This window comes from Sturnira hondurensis, unplaced genomic scaffold (assembly GCF_014824575.4).
Source record: "Sturnira hondurensis isolate 20B ecotype Veracruz unplaced genomic scaffold, ASM1482457v3 Scaffold0014584, whole genome shotgun sequence".
In the NCBI taxonomy this organism is placed as follows: Eukaryota; Metazoa; Chordata; class Mammalia; order Chiroptera; family Phyllostomidae; genus Sturnira; species Sturnira hondurensis.
In genome coordinates, this window is record NW_028087215.1 from 1,758,750 (window position 1) to 1,780,408 (window position 21,659).

Here is a 21,659-nt window from a genome sequence, read left to right on the forward strand (position 1 = left end):
CCACCTCGTTACCCTCCTTTCCCCCTCCCCTCTGGTTACTGTCAGTTTGTTCTTTATTTCAATGTGTCTGGTTATATTTTGCTTGCTTGTTTGTTTTGTTGATTTGGTTCCACTTATAGGTGAGATGATATGGTATTTGTCTTTCACCATTTGGCTTATAAAGCATTTTTCTATAAAAAACAATAAAATGTGAACTTGGCATTTGATCCTATTTGGGTGCTCAATTTTAATAAAGAAACAGACAAAATGTAAATATATGCACCTAGCAAGAGAACGTTATTGAGTTATAGGGAGAACTGAATAATTGTACAAAACTAATGAAGGAAAGATGCTACACAAAGAACAGGGGAAAGAAAAGAAAGCCAAAGAGTCCCAGGAATGACCAGGAGACAGAGCTCACCTACCTTGAACTCGCTTGGCACAATCAGTTTTGGAGTATCCACACCTACCAGGGCATCTATTACACAAAACATGAGAATGGACAAGATAATGGCAAAATCACTGATCAGTTTTCTTGCCTGAAAAAAAAAAAAAGAAAAGAAAAGAGGGACTATTTAGCACTGGGTCCATATATAGGCCTGTGTTTGAACTGAACAAAGAATTCTGTATTTGCTAACAGTAACAGCTTCATCAATAAATTAAAGGAGGTGTCACATGACACAGAGATTATTTTTTAAATTGTTTTTGTATCACTTTCTCACCTGGCCAGTAACAATCTAACCCCACAGAACAAGTCAGTGTGTGTGCAGGGGAAGGGACTCAAAGGTAACATATCCCTGAAATACTGGATAAACACTTCACCTGCATGTAGCACAAAAGAGACCCGGATAAGGATACAATCTCAGAGCACATTATAAAAATCTGCACAAAAACAGAGAAGAGTTCCAGTCCCCTGAGTGGACTCAAGACCTCAGAGAAATGTGAAGTGATGGCAGATGGAGACTTGATGGCTCCACTAACTTTTCAAAGAAAATTTTCTCTCTATATTAGTCCTTAAAATTTCCTATATGTGAAGTACCTGTTCTCCACCACTTCTTAATTGTGATTGCTATTAGTCAACAGCCTTCAAACTCCCTAAGTACCTGCCACTGGGCAGGACAAGGGCTGGGTTTTATGGGATGTAGCATTGAACTCAGACCTTTCCCACGGAGTGGGTGCAGAAGGCCATTTCTAAGTCAGTCAAGGAGCCTAAGACAGTTTAGGTGCATTGTCATTCCTCCTCTGTGTTCGATGGCACCGACAACAACAGCCCACCAGCATTACTAGAGCAAAGACACCTGAGTTTCCCTCCAAGGTGTGCGCACATGGTAGTGCATAAATGAATCACTCAACACGAACTTATTCAGTGCCTAACACTCTGCTTGGCATGAGGAATATCACAGTGAACAAAACAGACACAATCCATGTCCCCAGGAGGCTCACAGTCAAGTCATACACAAGGAAGCCCGCTCCTAAATATTGTAAAATCAAGGCTGGTGGAACAGTTATTCAGTTATCTCAGGGTGAGCTCTCAGTTCCCTGGTGATGCCAGATGAAGAAAGACCTGTGATGGGCTGGGTGGCTGCACCGTTCTCAGGAGAGAAGGTCTTTTAAAAGAGTAGCAGGACTACTGCAGTCAGGTGTCCAACAGAAACCGAAGTGAAGAACGAAATTCCTTGATGCTCAATTCTTGACCACTACCAGGTGTCAGGAGCCTTGGCACTAAGTAGCAGCAGGATCACGGAGGGCACTTTCAGCCAGAAGTTCCTTTCCCCCTTGGAGAGCTGGATTCTGCTAGATTTAGCTTTCTTGAGAAGTACACAGAGAGGAGCAGAAAGCCAGCTATGGGTTAGGGGCAAGTTAACACCAATTGCACATGATAATTTCAAACATAAATGGATGGCATGGGTCAATTTGGGGATAAAATACGGCACAGCAGTAAAACGCAGTTTCTATAATCAAATTACCTGGGCTGGAAGTGCAGCACTATTATTTCCTATCTGTTAATACTTACTCTTTCTTGGCATCAACCATTCCACCTGCAAAATGTTGCCAAAATAGCCCCTAACAAATTCATCGCTTTGTTCTAAGAATGAAATCAGGTAACAGGAAAAGTGCTTAACGTAACACCTGAAATATAATAACTTCTCATAACACACATTAACTATTGTTTTTTCAGGTTCCACAGGCTTCTTAGGCTGAAAAAAAAACAACACTGGAATAACTAATCCACTGTCAGGAGTTCTTTGAAAGAAATCTTCCAATACAAGAAACAAGAAATAGAAACCCAGTATTACTGGGAACTGCCACTCAGAGCTAATTTTGGATAGAAGTATCTGGAGTCCCCACGGAAAGAGGATGTTTGCTAGGGAGTCAATACTGAAAAAAAACTCCCTTTTCTTCCTTCCTTCCTCCCTTCCTTCCTTTCTCCCTCCTCCCTCCCTCCCCTCCTTCCCTACTTTGTTTCTTTCTATCAATCAACTTTATATGATAGCACAGTTTTAGATTTACAGAACTAAGACAGTTGAGAGAGTTCCATATACCTTCCCTATCACAATTTCCTCTATTATTCACACCATGCATTACTGAGGTATATTTAGAAATAGCCATTTCTTCAGTTTCGTGCAAGTAAGTATTGACACAAGCCGTGCAGGACAATCTGGCAAAAGAGAATCGTGTGAAGCAGTTTCAGGGATACATTAAGATGTTAACGATCTCTCTGGTCCAATAGGTTATAAATCCCTGGAATCACAGAAGTCATTGCAAAGGCAAAAAAAAGTTCTCTTTTCTTTATCACCCTTCTAATCCTTACCCAGTAAATTCAACTTCTTGACAACTCAGTTACACTAGAAGTTGTTCAAAAAGTTGATTTTAATAAGACAGTGCTCCTCTTTAGTTTAGAAGGCATTCTTAGTCTTCTGTAACAGAACACTGAAGCCCTAAACCTACTTTCTCAGCAGTTTTTTCCATGCTAATTAATAGCAGCTTATGTTTTCCTACTGCCTCGGACAAAAATTTTGGATAATGTACGTGACTCTGCTCTCTCTCACCTAAGAGGACAGCAAATCATCTTCGAAACACAGGCAGGACCCTGTTACTTCTTGCCACCTCCATTGCTACTACCACCTTTGTCTAAGCCACCATTGTATTCGATTTGGCTTCCTAACTCATCTTCCTGCTTCTCCACTTGCCCCCCATTCAGTGCACTGTCAAGGTATCACCCAACATAATCATATTAAAATTTAGGTCAGATAACAGGGTAGGCAGAATAACGCCCCCTAAAGATGCCCACACCCTAATTCCGGGAGCCTAAGAATATGTATGTTACATGACTGGGGAGAATTAAGATTGCAGATAGAATTAAAGTTGTTCATCAGCTGACCCTGAGATTGGAGAAATGGTCTGGTATTATTATGGTGGGCCCAATGTAACCATAAGGGTGCTTATAAGTGACAGAGAGAGCCAAGAGGGTCAGGGCCAGTGACACAGTGTGAGAGAAGTGACAGGCCATCATTGGCTTTCAAGATGAAGAAAGGGGGCCATGCGCCAAGAAATGTGGGCTGACGCTAGAAGCTTGAAATGGCCAGGACACACATTCTCCACCAGAGCTTTCAGAGAGAACACAGCCCTGCCAATACCCTGATGTTAGCCCCGTTACACCCATTCCAGACCGCCAGATCTCAAGACAATGAATTTGTGTTGCTTGAAGCCATTATGTGTGGAGTATTTGAGATACTGGCCATGGAAAACTAATAGCTAAAATAACTAAATAGTTTATCTCTGTTAGCATAGTTTTTAGTTGCCCAAATGTACATATCAATCAATATATAAACCTGAAAGAGCCCCTCGTCAGTGGTCTCTTGTCAAGGGCAGCACTACTGAACTGCTTACAGGAGTTAAAAGGAGCTAAAAAGACAAGTGCTGATAAACTTCAAGATTATATTTCTCACAATTTATGGGGAGAAATATACTCAGTTTTACTTATAATAATATTGCTTAACCTCATTAGCAAGCACAGCCAGGGTACAGTGTTCTGTATAACATATTCACTTCTATTTCCCCTTCCTTCCCCGTAAATTGTACAATTCAGTTCAGTTACAGTAGAATTCACTCCTGGAGAGTGTTTATTGTAAGACATGAATTTCTAAGATAGTGGATCCAGTTTAAACTTCATAGTCAAGGAAATTGATTTTTCCCAGGTCACTTTTGCATTCACCTCCAAATCCTCTAATTAGAGAAGGCAGGCAGGGGTGCTATTTCAGCAGACTATTCAGGTCCTATCCTATACTAAAAAGGAAGTTTGATTTGAACGAGGCAAAACTGAGAGCAGAACTAAAAAGTGTCCTAAAACTGTCAAGCATTGAGTACATATAGCTTATTGGTTAGACCCGAGGACCTGTGTATAGGAGCTTTGAGTCTGACTCTGAGGAAATAAGAATTGCTTTCTCTGAGCCCTTCTCATATTTGCAAACATATTTAGAAAAGAAACATACATGAATTTCCTTTCATTTTTTTGGTTTATTTTACCTTCCATTTTCATCAAACGATCTCTTTCAAACACTCCAAAACAATACCCTTTTAGGTGGCACTATACATATGAGGAAATAAAATTAGAAATGTATAGGTCCTAATTCAATACCAGATATTTCTGGTAATGATTAGCAGTGCCAAAGTTTTCATGAGAAAACCTGTTTGCACAAGATTTTGTATCCAATCCTTTGAACTCAGAGGCCTCAAAGCTAGCTTGAACAAACATCCTAAATTACAGGTGACTGTCCAATCAAATGCTAAGCATCTCCAGGCTCAAGCCTCAATATTCTATGAATATAAACTATTACATTCTAATGAAATGCACATTAAGATAACTCATCCCAGACATGAAAGAGCTATAGGAGTTTGTTACTACAATACCAGTGCTACAATAAATGTTAAAGAGACTTCTTTAAGAATAATAACATGACAATAAGTACATGCCTACCAATAATTACTTTAAGTGTAAACGTATTAAATGCTCCAATTGAAAGCCATGGGGAGCGCAAATGGAAAGGAAAACAATTCTTTTATATATGTTGCCTACCAGAGACTCACTTCAGATCAAAAGACATACACAGTCTAGAAGTAAAGGAATAAAAAAAAGATACTTCGTACAAAAAGAAACGATCAAAATAAAGCTGGGGTAGCAATACTTACAACAGGCAAAAGAGACCTTAAAACAATGGCTATAACAAGAGACAAAGAAAACATTTCATATACAATAGCCAAGATATGGAAACAACCTAATTGGAAAATCCTACTCGGCATAAAAAAGAAATGAAATCTTACTATTTGCAACAATGCAGATGGACCTAGAGGGTATTATACTAAGTGAAATAAGCCAGACAGAGAATTTCAAATACCATATGGTTCCACCTATATGTGGAGTCTAAGAAACAAAATAAATAATAAAAAGAGAAACAAACTCACAGATACAGAGAACAAACTGATAGTTGCCGGAGGGGAGAGGGAAAGGTGGCCTAAGCGGGAAAGGTGAATGGATTGTTAACAAGTTCAAGTTGGCAGTTACAAAACAGTCACCGGGACGTAGAGCATAGCACAGGGAACAGTCAGTAATATTACAATAACTATGTGTGGCGCCAGGTGGGTACTAGACTTATCAGGGGAACCACTTCATGAATTATATATTTGTCTAACCACTATGCTGTACATCTAAAACTAACATAATATTAAATGTCAACTGTAATTGAAAAATGGAAGATAAAACAAATCTACAAACAGCTATAGATACACATCTGTTTGCCATAAAAAAGTGTGGTGCTACAACATATGACAAGTCCCACTTCCATGCATGAGTGAGGAAAAGAAAAGTATGTTTCAACTAAGATTCTTTTATATCAGACTGGTTTTTGAGCTCTTTTCTTTTGTTTACCATCCTTTAATTATAAAAACAAAAAGAAAAAATATTTCTGCCCTTGGCAGAATTCATTACAAAATATTTCAAATAGCCAAATAAGAAGCAACCAACTTAAATATTTAAACTACCAAAGCCAAGAAGAAATTAAGTGGACTGGAAGATAAATTCAAATAACAAAAAGCTGCTCTCTTATTCTTGGGCAAAAACAACCTAATAAATCTATTATAAACATATTCTTCGTGAAGGATGATACTGTATTAATCATTAAGAGAGTCACAGCCATAAAGACACCACAGTGAGAAGCTAGTTGATTTACAGGGGGAGAAAATGAACTGGCTCCTCTGAGGCCACGGAGGAGATCGGGTTTCCGCTTTGGGAGGACCGCAGCTGCTGCAGCACCAACGGGGGAGAGGCTGTGGCCTGCGGAGCGGAGCGGCTCTCGATGGATGGAGCTGTTATGTAGAGACAGCACAGCAGCAGGCACCCTGTGGGGCCTCGGCCAATATTAATTCGTGGTGTCAATTCCTCTCGTGATCATGGGGCTTGGAAAATGCTAAAAGCAACTGTGTACGAAAGCATTTATTCTAGGTGGAAAAAAAAGACATGCCAGACAAATAGTGTCTTCTGGCAATCGTGAATAGGCACACCATGCCATGAAAATTTTGAAATTTGACCCCCTGGAGGCCAACGCTATAAAGCACGATAAAACAAATAAATAAGCATTAATATTAGTCGAGGAATCATAATACACCATACTTTGAACTGATAGTACCTATTAGAATTAGAATTCAATAACAGGAATGTCTGATTTAGACTCTAGGATTTTAATGCCTAAAATCCCAAAGTCGGAGAGATTTGGGGAACGAAGAAGGGAATTCAGTTGGACAATTTATGTGGGTGAAGCTTAGAGCTTGCCGGTGGAAATCTACCAGGGAAAAAGAAGTTTAACCAGACATGGAGCAGAGGCCTAACGGAGGGGCTCCTCGGGGATGCTGAGGTGACGCCCGCAGTCACGGTCCTCTTCCTCTGTCCTACCTTAAAGCCCAGCAGATGAGTGCGTGCCAGAAGCGCATGATCAAATCACATGGGAAATACGAGGTCCCTATCTGGTCACTATGTTCTAAATTGAAACTGAAAATCTGGAGTTGACCCAGAAAAGCATAACCAGAGGAACACAAGTCTGAAAACACATCACGTAAGAAATGATGGTGGGCCCCAAGAAGCTGCGGGAAGGAACTGCCTTCAAAGGTGGGGCATCTGTCAGAGGAAAGGAAGGCTCAATTTGTTCTGTGTAACTTCAGAGGGCAGAAGCAGACCCTGAGGAGAGGGCTTGTAGAAAGATAGACTTGTGTGTCTACCAGGAATGCCTTTGGAGACTTGAAGTTCATGTTCTGGAACGCATTCAAGCAGCCCACAGAGACCGCTTGTCAGAAATTAGGAGGCAATGTAGGATTAGGTGGTATTCAAAGTCCTGACACTAAAATCCCATGATTACAGCCCAATTATCAAAAGTCCTTGACCCTGTAATAGGGTTTTCTTGTATCTCTTAGAAAAAAATCATTCCAGTAAAGGGTTCTTGGGCTTCAAAGGTTATTTAATAATTTATATTAAGGTAAAAAGTAAAAATTAAAAAAATAGCAATGAGTAAGACATACATATAAATTAGACAGTCTGGAAATGAAGTAAGAAACCAGTTTGCGATAATGGATGGATTTCAATGCTGGCAAGTTTTCTATGACGGACAAGCAAGCTGAAAGTGTTTAGGACCAATGAGGTACCATGGTCAAATTGCTTCTCCTAGCCACAGGCTGCCTTTATGCTTTGGCCAATCAGTGCCCCCAACCTTACTTTTCTTAGGGCTCAACTTAAGTTTATTGCTATTTTTTCAACAAATGTCCATAAGAACCACAGTAGTGTAATCTTTGTTAAATGTTTACCAGATTATGTTGTATTCATAACTCAATGTCCCTTTGTCATTGTTAAGAAAATAAACATGGAAAACAATTTTGAATTAACAGCAAGTGTTCTTGACTTTAAAAATTACTTTTATTGTTACAAAGTAACACAAGAATTTGAAAATCTGTTTCTCCTTCACGGACAGCAAAGTCATTTTTGGAGCGGGTTTCAATGGCATGATGTGGTCTGATGTTTCGGCAATAACCAGCCAAATGTCACCCAGTATTGGTATCACTAGACACAGAATACATGTCTATTATTTCTGAGTTATTTCTCAATATATTATTTGTTTTAGTTTTCCAGTTTTTACCATTCATCAGAAATGTACCTGAGAGAAAAAGAAAACAGAATGGAGATACCACCTGATTTTTATAAAGAGTTGTTTATAAAATAAGCATTGACAGCTTTAATAGAATTGTCACAAGCTAAAATGGCAAACAAAAGTCATGTTTCCAAAAATATAAGCCAACTGTGGAATTCTAGACTTTTCTGAGTTTTACATGGATAGACACCGAATGCATCACCTACCTAAAATGCTCACCGTGTTTTCACTGAAATCTTTGAAGCCACATACATTGATCTCACCCATAAGGCCATCCTCGAAGACCACCACCAGCTCACTTAGGTCAAAGAAAGCACCAAAGTGTGACGCCAGAGGAGATAATGCGCATGATTGGGGCAGAAGGATCAAAATGAGTCATTCTCATCAGAAAACCCCAAAATCTAACTTTAATCATCACATATAAAGATCCTACTAGGTGCTAGGCCCATTTATTAATTTATCTTTGTATCCTTACCATCTAGTACTGAACCAAGCACAGAGTTACAACATTAAATGAATGTACTAATTACACAATAAAGAATACTTAAAAAAATAAAGACATCAAAGAACATTCTGCTCAATTGTATCACCTAAATAAAGCATAGAAGTTTTCATAGCTGTTGATGTCACCTCGAATCTACTGATTTTATTTCTTTAGATGACATTTATAGCCAAGAGGTAAATTTACAAAGAGTCTTACCATTACATCAATTCACATGAGCATTAGAAGTGTTATGTATCTTAAAAGGGATAAAAAAAGAAAATTAAGCAGTCCTGAAGAAAGGCATCTTCATGCTAATTGTACACATCAGCTGGCCACACTGAATTTCACATATTAAGGTACCAATGACTGTGCCTAATTCAGAGGGCTCTATAGCTTTATAATCATAATTCTCCTCTGTCTTTGGGCCTTTGCTTTCCTTGTGCCAGCAGATATGCAGTTCTTGTTCGACGCATACGGTCACTTGTTGATATGGAACTCTGGAAGAACATTTTGTGTTTAATGCCCTGAGCCATTTGCCACAGAAGATCACAGATTACGCTGGGATGCTCCTACAGGAAGTGTTGACACTGAAAGACTTTGAAAAAAGACATGAGGCTAAGGTAACAGACCGGTAACTCTGGGGGGCAGCAGACTGATACACCCTTCTAACAGGAGGGCGGCACAGAGGACAAAGTCAGTGGACTACTGGATTTCTACCCACGTCTCCTGAGCATTCAGACTCTCTGGAAGTGACTGGTAGACAAATGAAACTCCCGACAGCCAAGCTAGCAAAGGTGAATCCTTTCATCTTAAGTGTTCATACTGATGGATTGTAAGTGGCTTCATGGGTAACTGACCCTGGTCTAGGCAAAAAGGAATGAGGAACTGAACTAAGGAAACCGAAGTATAAGTGTAAAGGAGAGAGATTATAGCAGAAAATCAAGGGGACGGTGATGAGGTTAATTTAATAAAGAAAAACTTGGAGAGGCAAATGCAATGGATAGCATCTTCTGTCAGAATAGATTGATTTTCTACGCCCTTCTGCCACACTGTCCACATGGGAATGCTGACCTGAGTGGTCTACAGTGAGCTCCCTTGTCCTCTGGAGTCCAGCTGGGTCTTGTCTGTGGCAGCCTGGACAGGCCATCAGAGGGAAGAGAGGTCAGAGTGCTGATTTCCTGAGCTGTCTCCCAGCGAGGTTGCCTTAGGCTGGCTAAATCCCTCTATCCAAGGTCACAGTACCTCACTAGACAGCTCTCTCCACCCTCCCCTCTTCTCCCAGGTTCCAGCAACCACATCCTTTTCACATCCTTTGGGCCAAAGACAGTAACAACCTCACTGCTACTAGCACTGGACACTACCCTCTTCCCATGGTTTCCCCAAACCAAACTTGACCCTTGTGAGTAATACCTTTATTAACCCCCTCAGATTGTCATAAGTTGAATGTATCATTTGCTTCCTGCTGGGACTCTGACTGATACATCACATATGATTTTAAGATTTTGAACTTGAGGATAGGTGGCATTATTAGCTGAGACCAGGAACACAGGAAGATGAGTAAGTCCCAATGTGGCAAGGAAACCACTGGTGGCCTTTGGAGCATCCACAGAAAGCAGTTGGGAGCAGCTATGAAAGTGAGCCTGGCACAAAGACGTAGATACTAATTAATTTTTGGAAGTTTGTGAGTCCTGATCACAACCTAAGCACTAGTTTAATATAGAGAATTTACCTAGTTTAGGAGATAAGGTCAGGAAACTCTCTTAAAAATTACAGAATACCGGAGGTTTAAAGAGTCTTAACTGCCAGCGAGCTGAGCTCTCCCTTTGTGCCTACAGTGACCGACGCCCACGGTCGGTTTTCAAAGGGCACGTGCCAGGCACTGGCGGTGCTGGCACTAGAACCCACGGCTTCTAGACTCCCGCATCTGTGCTCTCTCCATAAAACGCAGCATCTCTCCCTACTTGACTGGTTTCCACTAGTCAACAAATACTGAGCCTGCATCCAACATTTTGCTAACTGCTATAAGTGAAATAAAATAGAAGTATAACAATTTCCCAGCAGTTTACAGTCTTCACTGACCAACTACCCATGCAAATGTTTTGAAAGGAGGGTACAAAAGATAAATGGCTGCATAAGGCCAAGGAGACCAGGACGTTTTATAGGACGAAGGCACTGTCCGCTAGTGCTGACATTATGAGATTCTAAAGGTTTCGTATCAGTGTCAGTGAGGAAGTAGTCACAGGTTTCATTATTATCACAACAATCAAGGACTATCTAACTTACCTGTTTAAGCATATAAATTTTAATTGTAGAATATGATATATAAGAGTAAGAATCTATAAACCTATCTGCTCCTACCTTTAGGGATCATCCTTCTAAATGACAGCTTAAGTGAAAACACATTTTGGCAAATGAGCAAGAAAAAATGTCCTTACTCTTCATGTATGCATGGGTGAATTGATATATGCATTATTACTGTTTGACTGTACATGGAAACTAAGGGAAAGTCTGACAGCCCACGCCCTTAATCACTGCTCCTTAGGAATCACCTAGGTTTTCTCCTCCCTGTTTATTGTATTATTCAGTATACGCAGTTCTCAACTATGCTGAGAACCTTCTTAACAGCAACTGTAACCACAATGCTATGATTATTTTATTTTTCACATACTCATGACTTTCTCAAGACAACTTATCAAACTCTAAAAAATTACCTGCTTGGACTCACAATAAAGGCAAAATTTCTTTAAGTCTAAAGAGCTATTTTCCATTTGGGAATTCATGCTGTAAGGAAAAGGTGAGGTTTACATAGGCAGTTAAATGATCTCTATCCATTATTCATCTTAAGGTTAAAGAACACATGGACAAAGCCCCACTGCCAAAAGAAAAAGAATAAAAAAATTAGTTTATATTGTTAGTTATTTTGACTTGCAAGTACTTCACAAATTTTTCACTTTTCTACCTGTGTCTAAATAAAACATCAGGCTTTGGAAAGCGAGTGATGGTTCCCAAGATTTCCAATGAATTAATAATTAAGAATGAAAAAACCTCAATAGAGAAGAAGAAATCAGCCCAGAAGACCTTTCCTCAGGAATCTGTTCCACAGGAAACTTACCCCATTGAGGAGAAGAATTGTGTGAGCATATTCCCAGTGTGTGAATGTGTTACAACCTCAAACGTCTTCAGGGACAAGCAGTTAATCTGAATGTGTGAATTAGCCAAGTCTGATTCAGAGACAATACAGAATTGTAAGGATAATCACTGCTTGGGAAGCGCAAATTCCCCAAGGCCTCACGTGTGAGGATGTTTGTGTGTGTGTGTGTGTGTGTGTGCGCGCGCGCGCAAACCGTGGGCTACACCGAGAACAGCTGGGGGCTGAGTTCTGCCTGTGGACCACCAGTTTGTGATGTCAACCCTAGGCAGACTAAGTTGAACACCTCTCCCCACATGTCACTTTGTGGAAATGTTTTCATTCCTTGGACAGCCAGTTTGAAACATTTCACTATTGCTTGGATCTGAATGTGTGTACCCCCCAAATCCATATGTTGAAACCCTAACCCCTGAAGGTGGCATTAGGAAGTGGAGCCTTAGAAGCATGCTTAGGTCATAAGGGTAAAGCCTTTATGAATGGGATTAGGGTTCTTACAGAAGAGACCCCAAACAGATCTCTAGCCCTTCTGCCACATAAGGACACAGCAAAAAGGGCACGGCTATGAAGCAGGAAGAGGGCCCTCACCCAGCCATGTGGCTCCTGATCTTGGACTTCTCAGCCTCCAGAACTGAGAGAAGTAAGTTTTCATTGTTTATAAACCTCCAAGTCTATGGTATTCTGTTATAGTGGTTCACACAGACCAAGACAATGACCACCAACCCTCCCCTTCATGTTCAATTTTATAAGAGGAGTCAGTCAAAGAGCCACCCAGGTGAAGGAAACATATTAATCTTAAATTTCATTTCCTAGGAATTGAAAAAAAGGAATTTCATCAACTGCATCTCACCTCATTGTTTTATTCCTACATGAAACACAAGAGGAAGTATTTCATGAAATTCCAGTATGGAGTAGTTCACTGATAAAAATCAGGTATTATCAAGATTACTTAAGCATTATCCACATCCCAAACACTGAGAATTGAACTGTGAAACAAAGGATTCCCTTACTTTGGTTCTTCAGGTTAAAAAAAACCCAAAACCAAAATGCCATTCGCTGAATGTCGATCTCACCTTGCTGTCCCCCAGGGAGTCCCAGTTCTGATGCTGCGCTCGCCCAGGCGCATTAACGGGAAACAGGATGTCTGCACAGCTCAACTCAGCTGCCGGTTTTTACACATGCCGGCATTCACCACTGTGGGCGGGGGAGGCTGGCTCCGATAACACGCGTGCCTTCCACCAGTACTTGTGTAACACCAGTTTTACCCCAGGGCCCATGATTCAAACACTGAATTACTCATAGGGATGGCCGATGAGCAAGAGATTCTGTGAAAACTCCTGATTAATATGAAGTGAGTTGTTGCTTGTATGGTCAAACAGTATGGATTTAAAAGATGCTTTCTTAACTCATGCATTTTTACATAGACTGTGCCCCACTTTTTCAGAATTGTAAGGGTCAGACTTTTTAACAAAATTATGTGAGCAAAATCCTTGGAAGATTTTTTTAAAGCTGGACTATTATTATTTTAAAAATATGGATGCATATGGGCCAAGACTAAAAAGCAATTTTTAAATGCCCAAAATTACATCAAAAGGTTGAATTACAGGTACCCTTTCCTTACATAAAATTGTATTATTGTTGATATAGTGTACATTTGATAAAAATTACTTAAAGCTCAGGTACTTACCGTGGTTGGAAAATAACGACTAGTTTTGAATTTTTTCAGAGCCATAGACGAGGTGTAGGTGCCCAAGAAGAGGATGAAAGACATGAGTGTGATATCAGGAACAAAATCGCAGTTGTTCCCCTCGAGCTTTCCTCCATATTTCACGCACTCCTTCTTCGACAAAAGTGCCCAGTCAAAAGTGGCATTATGGTACTAAAAAAGAAAAACATGAACATTTTTCTAGAGAACACTGACACGTCAAAAGCAATTTTTGATACCTGATGTGCTATACATGGATCACACTAAAAGTTTCTGCAAAAGAGTCCGAAGGTAAACATTGCAGGGTGAAACTTGAAGAGGTGCTAATGGAATAACAGGTAAGGGGGCCCAGGAGACCAGCAGTTACTGAAAATACAATGGGAAGGATGCACTCCATTACCTGGTTTGTGCTACATCCTACAATCACTCATTTGTTCCACAGAAACAAACCACAAAGTCCTTCTTTCCTGCCAACCCTCCTGAGTGTAAACTGAGACACAATAACATCCTAAGCCTCAAAACGTGAGACGCTCTGAAACACCTCTGTTGTTCCAAAGTACTTACTGCTGTAGTGAGCAGCTCCTTATGCTTCAAGCTGATGAGCCATGGTCGACGCTCTAAAAAGTTATATTAGGTTCACCACTCACCCAGCATTTTCACAAATGAGCTGTTTCTTTTCTAAATAACTAGAGTTAGTGATTTAGGGAATGAAACTACAAAATGCTGATGGCCCCTGTTTTTTCAATTGCATATCCTACTAAAATATAGCTTTTTTCTCGTCGACTCCAGCTCTGCATCATGAGCATTTACTATTGGAATGTGCTGTCCTGGGCTGTAGAGGTGTGCATGGGGTATGTATCCACCCAGCCCTGTGTTACACGGTCGCGAGCTCAGGTCCGTGGCACGTTGTCTGTGCTGTACTTCTCAATAGAAGTTCACTCCTGTTCTCGTTTTCTGTGTCCACTATGCAGGAGAATCCTTTCGCTAACATCATGAACAAAGCCCTCCTCCAGCTGCTCTGAATTTTAGCTGCCATCAGTTCACAGCTTCCTCCTCCTCTAGAAACTGCCTTCAGCCGCAGAAGAGCGACTTTGCCTGGAGTGTTATGCCCTGGCAGCCAGTTACTGACCAACAGTAATGGGGAGTGCTACTGACTGGATATTTGGGCTCCCCTGAAATTCACGTTGAAACTATTCCCTATGTTATGGGATTTAGAGGTGAAACCTTTTGGGGATGATTAGGTCATGAGGGTGGAGCCTTTTCATGAATGGGATTAGAGTCCTTACATTATAAAAGGGGCCCCAGAGACCTCCCTTGCCCCTTATATTGTTATAGGTGGACACAGTGAAAAGACGTCTGTCTGTGAACTAGGAAGCAGGCCCTCACCAGATACTGAGTCTGCCGATGCCATGATGTTGGACTTCGTCTTGGGCCCGGGGCTAATGGGTGTAGCATGCGCTTGCTTACAGAAGAGTTATTTGAGAATACTTTGCAAATAAATGTGGACAGGTAAATTTCTTCCGTCCAGTTCTGTAGGGCATCATCAATACCCTTTACTATTCAATGAATTCTCATGATATAATATGAGTCATAAAAGATCCTACATAAAAAAGAAGATTCTCTGACCAGAAAGAGTTCTATATATTTATAGAGCTCAACATGCGAAGTGCTCACACTACTTTTTACAATTAAAAAAAAATTCTAAATCGTGCCCTGAAATATTTTGTTCTATATTAGCTTCAACTTGCAAACAGCTGAGTTGAATAATTGCTCTTTTATCAAACTCTGCTTGTGAGAGGTGACTATGTCTCATTTTGTTTTTCAACTTCTGCATCATGATATTTTTAGCAGAATACATTTAAATTTTAGTGGTCATAATAGGTTACAGAGTTCTTTGTTTTGAAATCAGCAAAAATTTACCATAATTTCAGCTCACCTCTTTGATATCAACAGAACGCTTTTTTGTAACTAGCATGTAACTTAACCTCTGTGCCTAGAGGTTACGCTGCAGTAAAACAATCCCAACAGGAAGTTTTACTGATTTTCTTGCAGAGATCTGGGTGGAAATCAAAACTATACAGATGTGTATAAAATGATAGCGATGTTTTCTTGCTACATACAGTGCTTTATTCACTTACCCAATAAGTCCTTTACTCTAAACCTGCTGAATGCTCATCATCTGGAGAAACTGGTAGTGAATGGACCAGGGGGGTCAAAGCAGATTGTGCTCATGCGTAGTGAGAAAAAACATGTAAAGTAGATGGGACCAAGTTCCTCAGGATCTTAAGTGGTATCAATCTCATAAAAAGAGATTTTAGTCTATTTTTCTGGAGACCCAGTTTATACTGAATGGGATTGTTTCTAACTCTTAAAAGTAGAATGTATACTAAAAGATTAATTTTAAAATCTAAAATCTTACAGTATCCTCTCCAAACACAAAGTTGGGGAAATATGAGAGGATGGGCAAAATGTTGACAGTCTCTGAAGCTCAGTGATACGTGCGTGGTGTTCACTGTACTATTGCATGTTTTCAATTTTCCACACTATTTTAAAAAGTAGGAACATGTAATCTTCAAAGATACTTAAGGACTGGTTTTTGCACTTGACTTTCTCAGTGAGATAAAAGCACAAGGATGCTATGCACAAGAAGATAAATATGACATCCCATTTCCTATTAAAGTGAATGCTAACTCCTAGAGTTGCCTTAAAGGTATATCAAGTCAAAGCACTTCTGCTTTTATGTCTGAGTGCCAAGCAGAGTATATGAGCCTATAATACTTCTTAGCCTCATGATTAACAGCATCTCCATGTAGATGTGATATGCTTCAGTGGCAATATATAAGAAAAAAATAAAGAACAAAAATTAAAAATTCTACATTGCTCTTTTTGAGTATAGACTGGTAAAATATGTGCCTTTTTAAATATTTATAAATGAGGGTAATGATACCAAAAAGTCTCAAGGTTAAATAGTACATGTACTCTTCAGGGTTTTTCCCTGCAGTGGGTGAGTCAGATTTGCGGTAATCTGCAATCTGACTTTATGATGGACAGGATGTATTTGAGCTGCACTTGTCTGTATAGATGTGTTATTGTAAGATATCAAAAGTAATTAGTTAAAACAGAAAGTTGCAGGAGGCTGTCACTCCCAAGCTAACAGCCAAAGCAAGCTGGAAAATCATAGTTTTAAAGAATCTACCAGAGATGAAGATGCAAAGGAAACTAAAAAAATTCCCAAAAGTTACAAGCTCTTCATAGGCTGCCTCACCCTAGCAAAGTAGCAGTTGAAAGATAAATCAACTGCAGATGGAGAAAAGGAGAAATAAGCCAATCTTTAATGTTTTTAATAACTACATGTAATAACAATGAGAATTCTGAGAAGCCGTAGGCATAGATGGAACCTGCACCCACCTACCAAGCTTTCTCACAGTCTTTGCCAAGTGCCCAGGTAGCATATAAAAGGCTGGAGGTCAGACACGATTGCTGCCAGAAATCCCCCCTTAGACAGAGTCTCCACCACATGCAAGAAGGCCACTTTTCTAAGATTGGAGACTTTGAGGCATTTGAGCATCTTGACTGCAGAGGACTAAGGCATCTGTCTGACCTCTGAGGGTTGGAGGCAGAGCACTGGGGCAAAGAAAGATTTCCCAAGGCTCAGAAAGCTGGGGCATGAAAGATCTAGAGCATTCCATGGGATATTCTGGGACAAGGGGAATGTTTCTGATCTTATTTTGGATCGTGGTTACAGAAGTGTATAAAATTGTCGAAATGCATTGCAATGAACAAAAGAACTGTACATTTTAAGAGATGCCTCAATTTAATAAAAAAACAACAACAACAAAAAGGAATCTAACATGAAAAACATATACTAACTGATCCATTGTTAGGAACCGCTCTGCCTGGTTTCAGGAGTTGTAACTGCCCCCATGGTTAAGGCTGAGTAAGCAACCTCTGGAACACAAGCCAACAAGGAGACAAAGCTTGTCTCTGGTAGCAAACACTGCTTCTGCTTCATTCCCCTCCCCCCAGTGCATAGACCGATGGTCAGAGACAGGTGAGACCCCTCAGAGGAGGGGCAACCTAAGCTAGACACGATCACTTGGGAGGCCATCAAGGAAGCACTTGGGGGGGGGGGCTGCAACAAAGAGGGAGTGATGGACCCTCACCCCCCTGGCTATTCTGACACAGCTGGAGTCCCCATGTCCTCTGGGAGAAGCACCTCTTGGCTCTAATCCACTTAAGCTTGAAAACCTGTGATGGGGAGGCCGTGCAGCTCCTTGCCTTGCTAGAGCAGATCGTGGTAATCAGGCATAAGAAAGAATTCTTAAAAGTCCTGTGAAACCTGCTTTGCTAAGAGTGCTTTCATTCATATGCTAAGGGTCCGAGCAGGATATGAGTGGGTCTCCCAAACTTTCTGCAATCCCCTCTCCTGACAGACACTGACTCAGACTAAGCCCTCAGATTTCTTTGAAATGCTATCTACTGTTTGATCCTTACCGCCTGTATTCCTGTGTATTACAATCCAATAAAAGTCCCTTGAGGAAGGGGCTCCTGGCTTTTCTCCTCTGAGAGACTGGCCACCTCTCCTCCCCAAGCAGATCATGTCTTAGTAGTTTCACTTTCATCCGTGGGGGACAGGGGGACTTTGTAGGCAAAGTTTCCCCCACAATCCATTCAATCACCTCCTCAGAAGAGACAGACCTTAGATTTTGAAATCTGGTCTCTCCCTGTGAGAGCTGTTCAGTGGAAGCCAAGAGATTGTAATGCTTATTGGTCAGATACACGATGCAGATAAACTGTGGTGGGTCTCAAAGTTTTGGAGGAACCTTTTAAAGAATTCTATTTACAAGCTGAAGGAATATGCCAAAGGAGAAATCTATGGGAAAACTGATGAAGGTGAGAAAAATTAAAGACACAATGCTTCCAACAATAAATGAAAATAATGGAAAACCTGCCCTTTCTTCTTGAGGGATGGTTATTCTAGAGTTTCAATCTCTGTCTAAATGCTCTATTGCCCTGATTCTCCTGCTCCTTTCCCCTGAGAACACACCCCTGTCATCGGGAAGAAGAAAGCTTGTCTTCATGTTAATGAAGCTGAAGGGAACGGCCTGCCTTCCTCGAACAGGGGGCTCTCAGGGCCTTGGGAGAGGGAGTGTTACCGGGCGGCGTGGCACGTTTGCAGGTCCTTCCTTCATGATCTAATTACGGCTGAGATGAAGAGAAGGCACTGAAGTGCCGGTGGCGGCATGTTCAGGGGAGCAGCGCTAGGGCAGGGCAGACAGAGAGGTCTCAGTGGCCCAACAGAAGCAGGGACCTCCAATTTCTTCTCCCCGCCAATCTGAGTTAGGAGGCAGCATGGCCTACTGGAGTGATCATAATATCTAAACGGAACAATAACAGTACCTAACAATGATTGAAAGATAAGAATGGGCCAGCCACTATGCTAATTCCTATCTATTTTTTAACTTGACCCTTACACAGGGTGGAACAAAAGTAGGTTTATAGTTGTTTGTATGGAAAAATAATACAATAATTAATAAATAATAACACAAGAATAAGCTGTGTTTCACACACTCACAACTGTAAACCTACTCTTGCCCCACCCTATAGTATCCTCGACGTAAATGCTATTACTGTGTCACCATTTACAGATGAGACACTGAGAAGATTCCACAGCCTGTTAAGTAGTGAAGCCTTGCATTTGGAACTAGGCAGTCTGACACGAGAACTCAGGTTCTATACATCTCCCACATGAAGCACTATTGTGATTCCCTGAAGAATGGAAACAGGCAAATTTTGGAGTTGGAAAGCTGTAAGTTCAATCCTGGCCTCACCATACACTGGTGCTATGGACGTTGGAAGTCAGTTAACCCCTCTAAGCCTCTGTTTCATCTCTAAAGTACAGATAACATAATCGCTCACAAAGTTATTGTGAGGATTATGGACAATTACTGTAGAGTCTGTTCCCTAGTACGTGGTCAATAAATGACAGTTATTCCTGATGATAATAAATCACCTTACATCTGTAGTAGCCATTTCTAGATCATCTGCCTATGTGTTGTCTAAGTGTATATGTGTGTGTCTATGCACAGTATACATAAGGGACTGACTCAGACAGAAAAGGAGAAATGAAAAACAGAATAAAAGTTCCCTCTCATAATCATATACACCTATGCATATTTTTCCTATTCTTTTTCTCTGGACATAGCGACTTAACATTTTAATGAAGGTGTGCAGTGGACACAGATGTGGAGGGACTGCTGCCCTGGAGCGCCGCGCGTTCACAGGAACAGAATGGACATCTCCATGTGCAGACACTGAAGCACCGATATCGTGAGTCTTAGAACCACCCAGACTTCGCTTGAAATCTCTGTTCTACTAATGTATGGCTATGTGACCTAGGGCAAGAATGGTTTCTCATCTTCTGAAATTTCAGTTTCTCTCATCTATAAAATGGAGATAGTTATGCCTGGTAGTTTGTGTCATTGACTGTAATACAGGTTTAATATGTAAACCATATTAAGGTTTACAACGCTTATAAGATGTAAAACCCTTGTCTCTAGTAGATGTTCTACAAATGGCATTAATTATAATCATCATTGGGCCTTTACGTCCTCTATCACAGTCACACCAGAAGTCAGCCACAACTTCCTTTTGTTTTCCATGAATCTTATACTGGCATCTTACTATATTTACTGTATATCAATAATTGAAGGCTCTCCAGGTCTTGCCCAAAGACAGGGCTTAAAAATTCATTAATTTTAAAGCTTTCCTTGATTAGTTCCAGAAAATTAGAAAAAACCTCTTGTTAAATTAGTGGGAATTTTTTATTAATTTTTATTGCAAATTAACGTATGGTTTTAATTACATATATTTTTAAATTTTTGTTAGATTTTAATTACAATTCTTTAAAATCTAGAAGAAAGTCTTTTTCTTCATATTTTAATCGAGTCCTTTAATCAAAGCAATAGGCTGGATGGCTCAAAGTCTAAAAACTGAACTCTTTTCTTAATGTGGCTTTTAAAAGTTACATGCATATTCTTTCACATACATCCATACACTTACACACTCAAATATTCAAGAAAAAAAGAAGAAAATTTTGGAGAAAGTCAGAGAAAGTTTTTTAAAAGTTAAAAGAGCCACGGAATATGAACACAAGAGAGAAACAGGGTCAAATGAAAATAGTCCAGGAAAGACGCAACACATCCCCTTTGAAAGGGATGTTGTGCATAATCTCTACAGAAGTGTCCACGTGTCCTGAGAGAGGGGCACTCTATCAATGCAAGGTATTATGGTTTCTGTTGTCCTAAGTGAGAGATTGATATTCTTTGGTAGGAGTCCATATCCAATGCAGAAGAAGCACAATTGGAAGTCTGAAAGAGCACTTTCCTCTTTTTCTCCAACACAAAAGTCTCCTTCCAGTGTGTGACTTTCTATGCAAAACAACTCATTTTTAAAGCTTAGTTCAAGTCTCTTAAAGATCCTTGGTTGCTTGCCATGGGAAAGAATATCACGTGACACAAGCACTGTTTTCCCTAAGTGACAGGGAAAATGTCCTGCCACAATGGCCCTTAGTGAAGAGAACGCAGCACCATTTGGTAGTCAGAGGAATTCTTAATCATACCAGCAACAGAGAGAGAGAGAGGGCACCACGCTCTCATGTCTCAGCTTCCTGCACTCTATCTGGCAAAAGAATATTCCAAGGTGACAATGAACGGGACAGAGCAGTTAAATTCCTAGGCAGGCTTAAAAAGCATGTGGTAGAAGCAAACATTCACCTCAGTTTAAAAAGCAAAAGAAAAAACAAGCTACCTAGAACAAGAAAAGTGGTATTTTTCTGTCCTTCCACTATCACCAATTATTAAACGTGGGTTCAGGCTAGAATTACTGAATGGTGGGAGATGCCATATTATGAATATAATAATTACAGCATACAATATGCACATGTGCATGTGGTTCAAAATACTACCGTAAGTCACTTACCACATCAGTAGGAGATGTACTTGGCAAGTCCTCTGGACCCAATGTGGTGTCATTAGCTATTGAGATATTAACTGTAAAACAAAGACAATTTTCACTATTAAAAAAAATTAAAATAACCAAAGTGCTTAACTGGTAGTCTAAAGAAGCAGGGCTAGACATTAAAAATGTCTTTAGTAA

At 40.3% G+C, this 21,659-nt stretch overlaps 1 protein-coding gene across 5 annotated transcripts in view; it reads right to left on the minus strand.

The window, feature by feature from the left end:
- SLC4A4 (solute carrier family 4 member 4) overlaps positions 1-21,659 on the minus strand; it is a 365,009-nt gene that overhangs the window by 39,295 nt on the left and 304,055 nt on the right. For all 5 annotated transcript variants that reach the window (XM_037063447.1, XM_037063446.1, XM_037063448.1 and 2 more), the window contains 3 exons: positions 21,483-21,553; positions 13,485-13,676; positions 405-518 (listed from right to left, as the gene is read on the minus strand). In XM_037063447.1, coding sequence (XP_036919342.1) covers positions 405-518; positions 13,485-13,676; positions 21,483-21,553 — 377 coding nt within the window. The remainder of the gene's footprint in view (positions 1-404; positions 519-13,484; positions 13,677-21,482; positions 21,554-21,659) is intronic.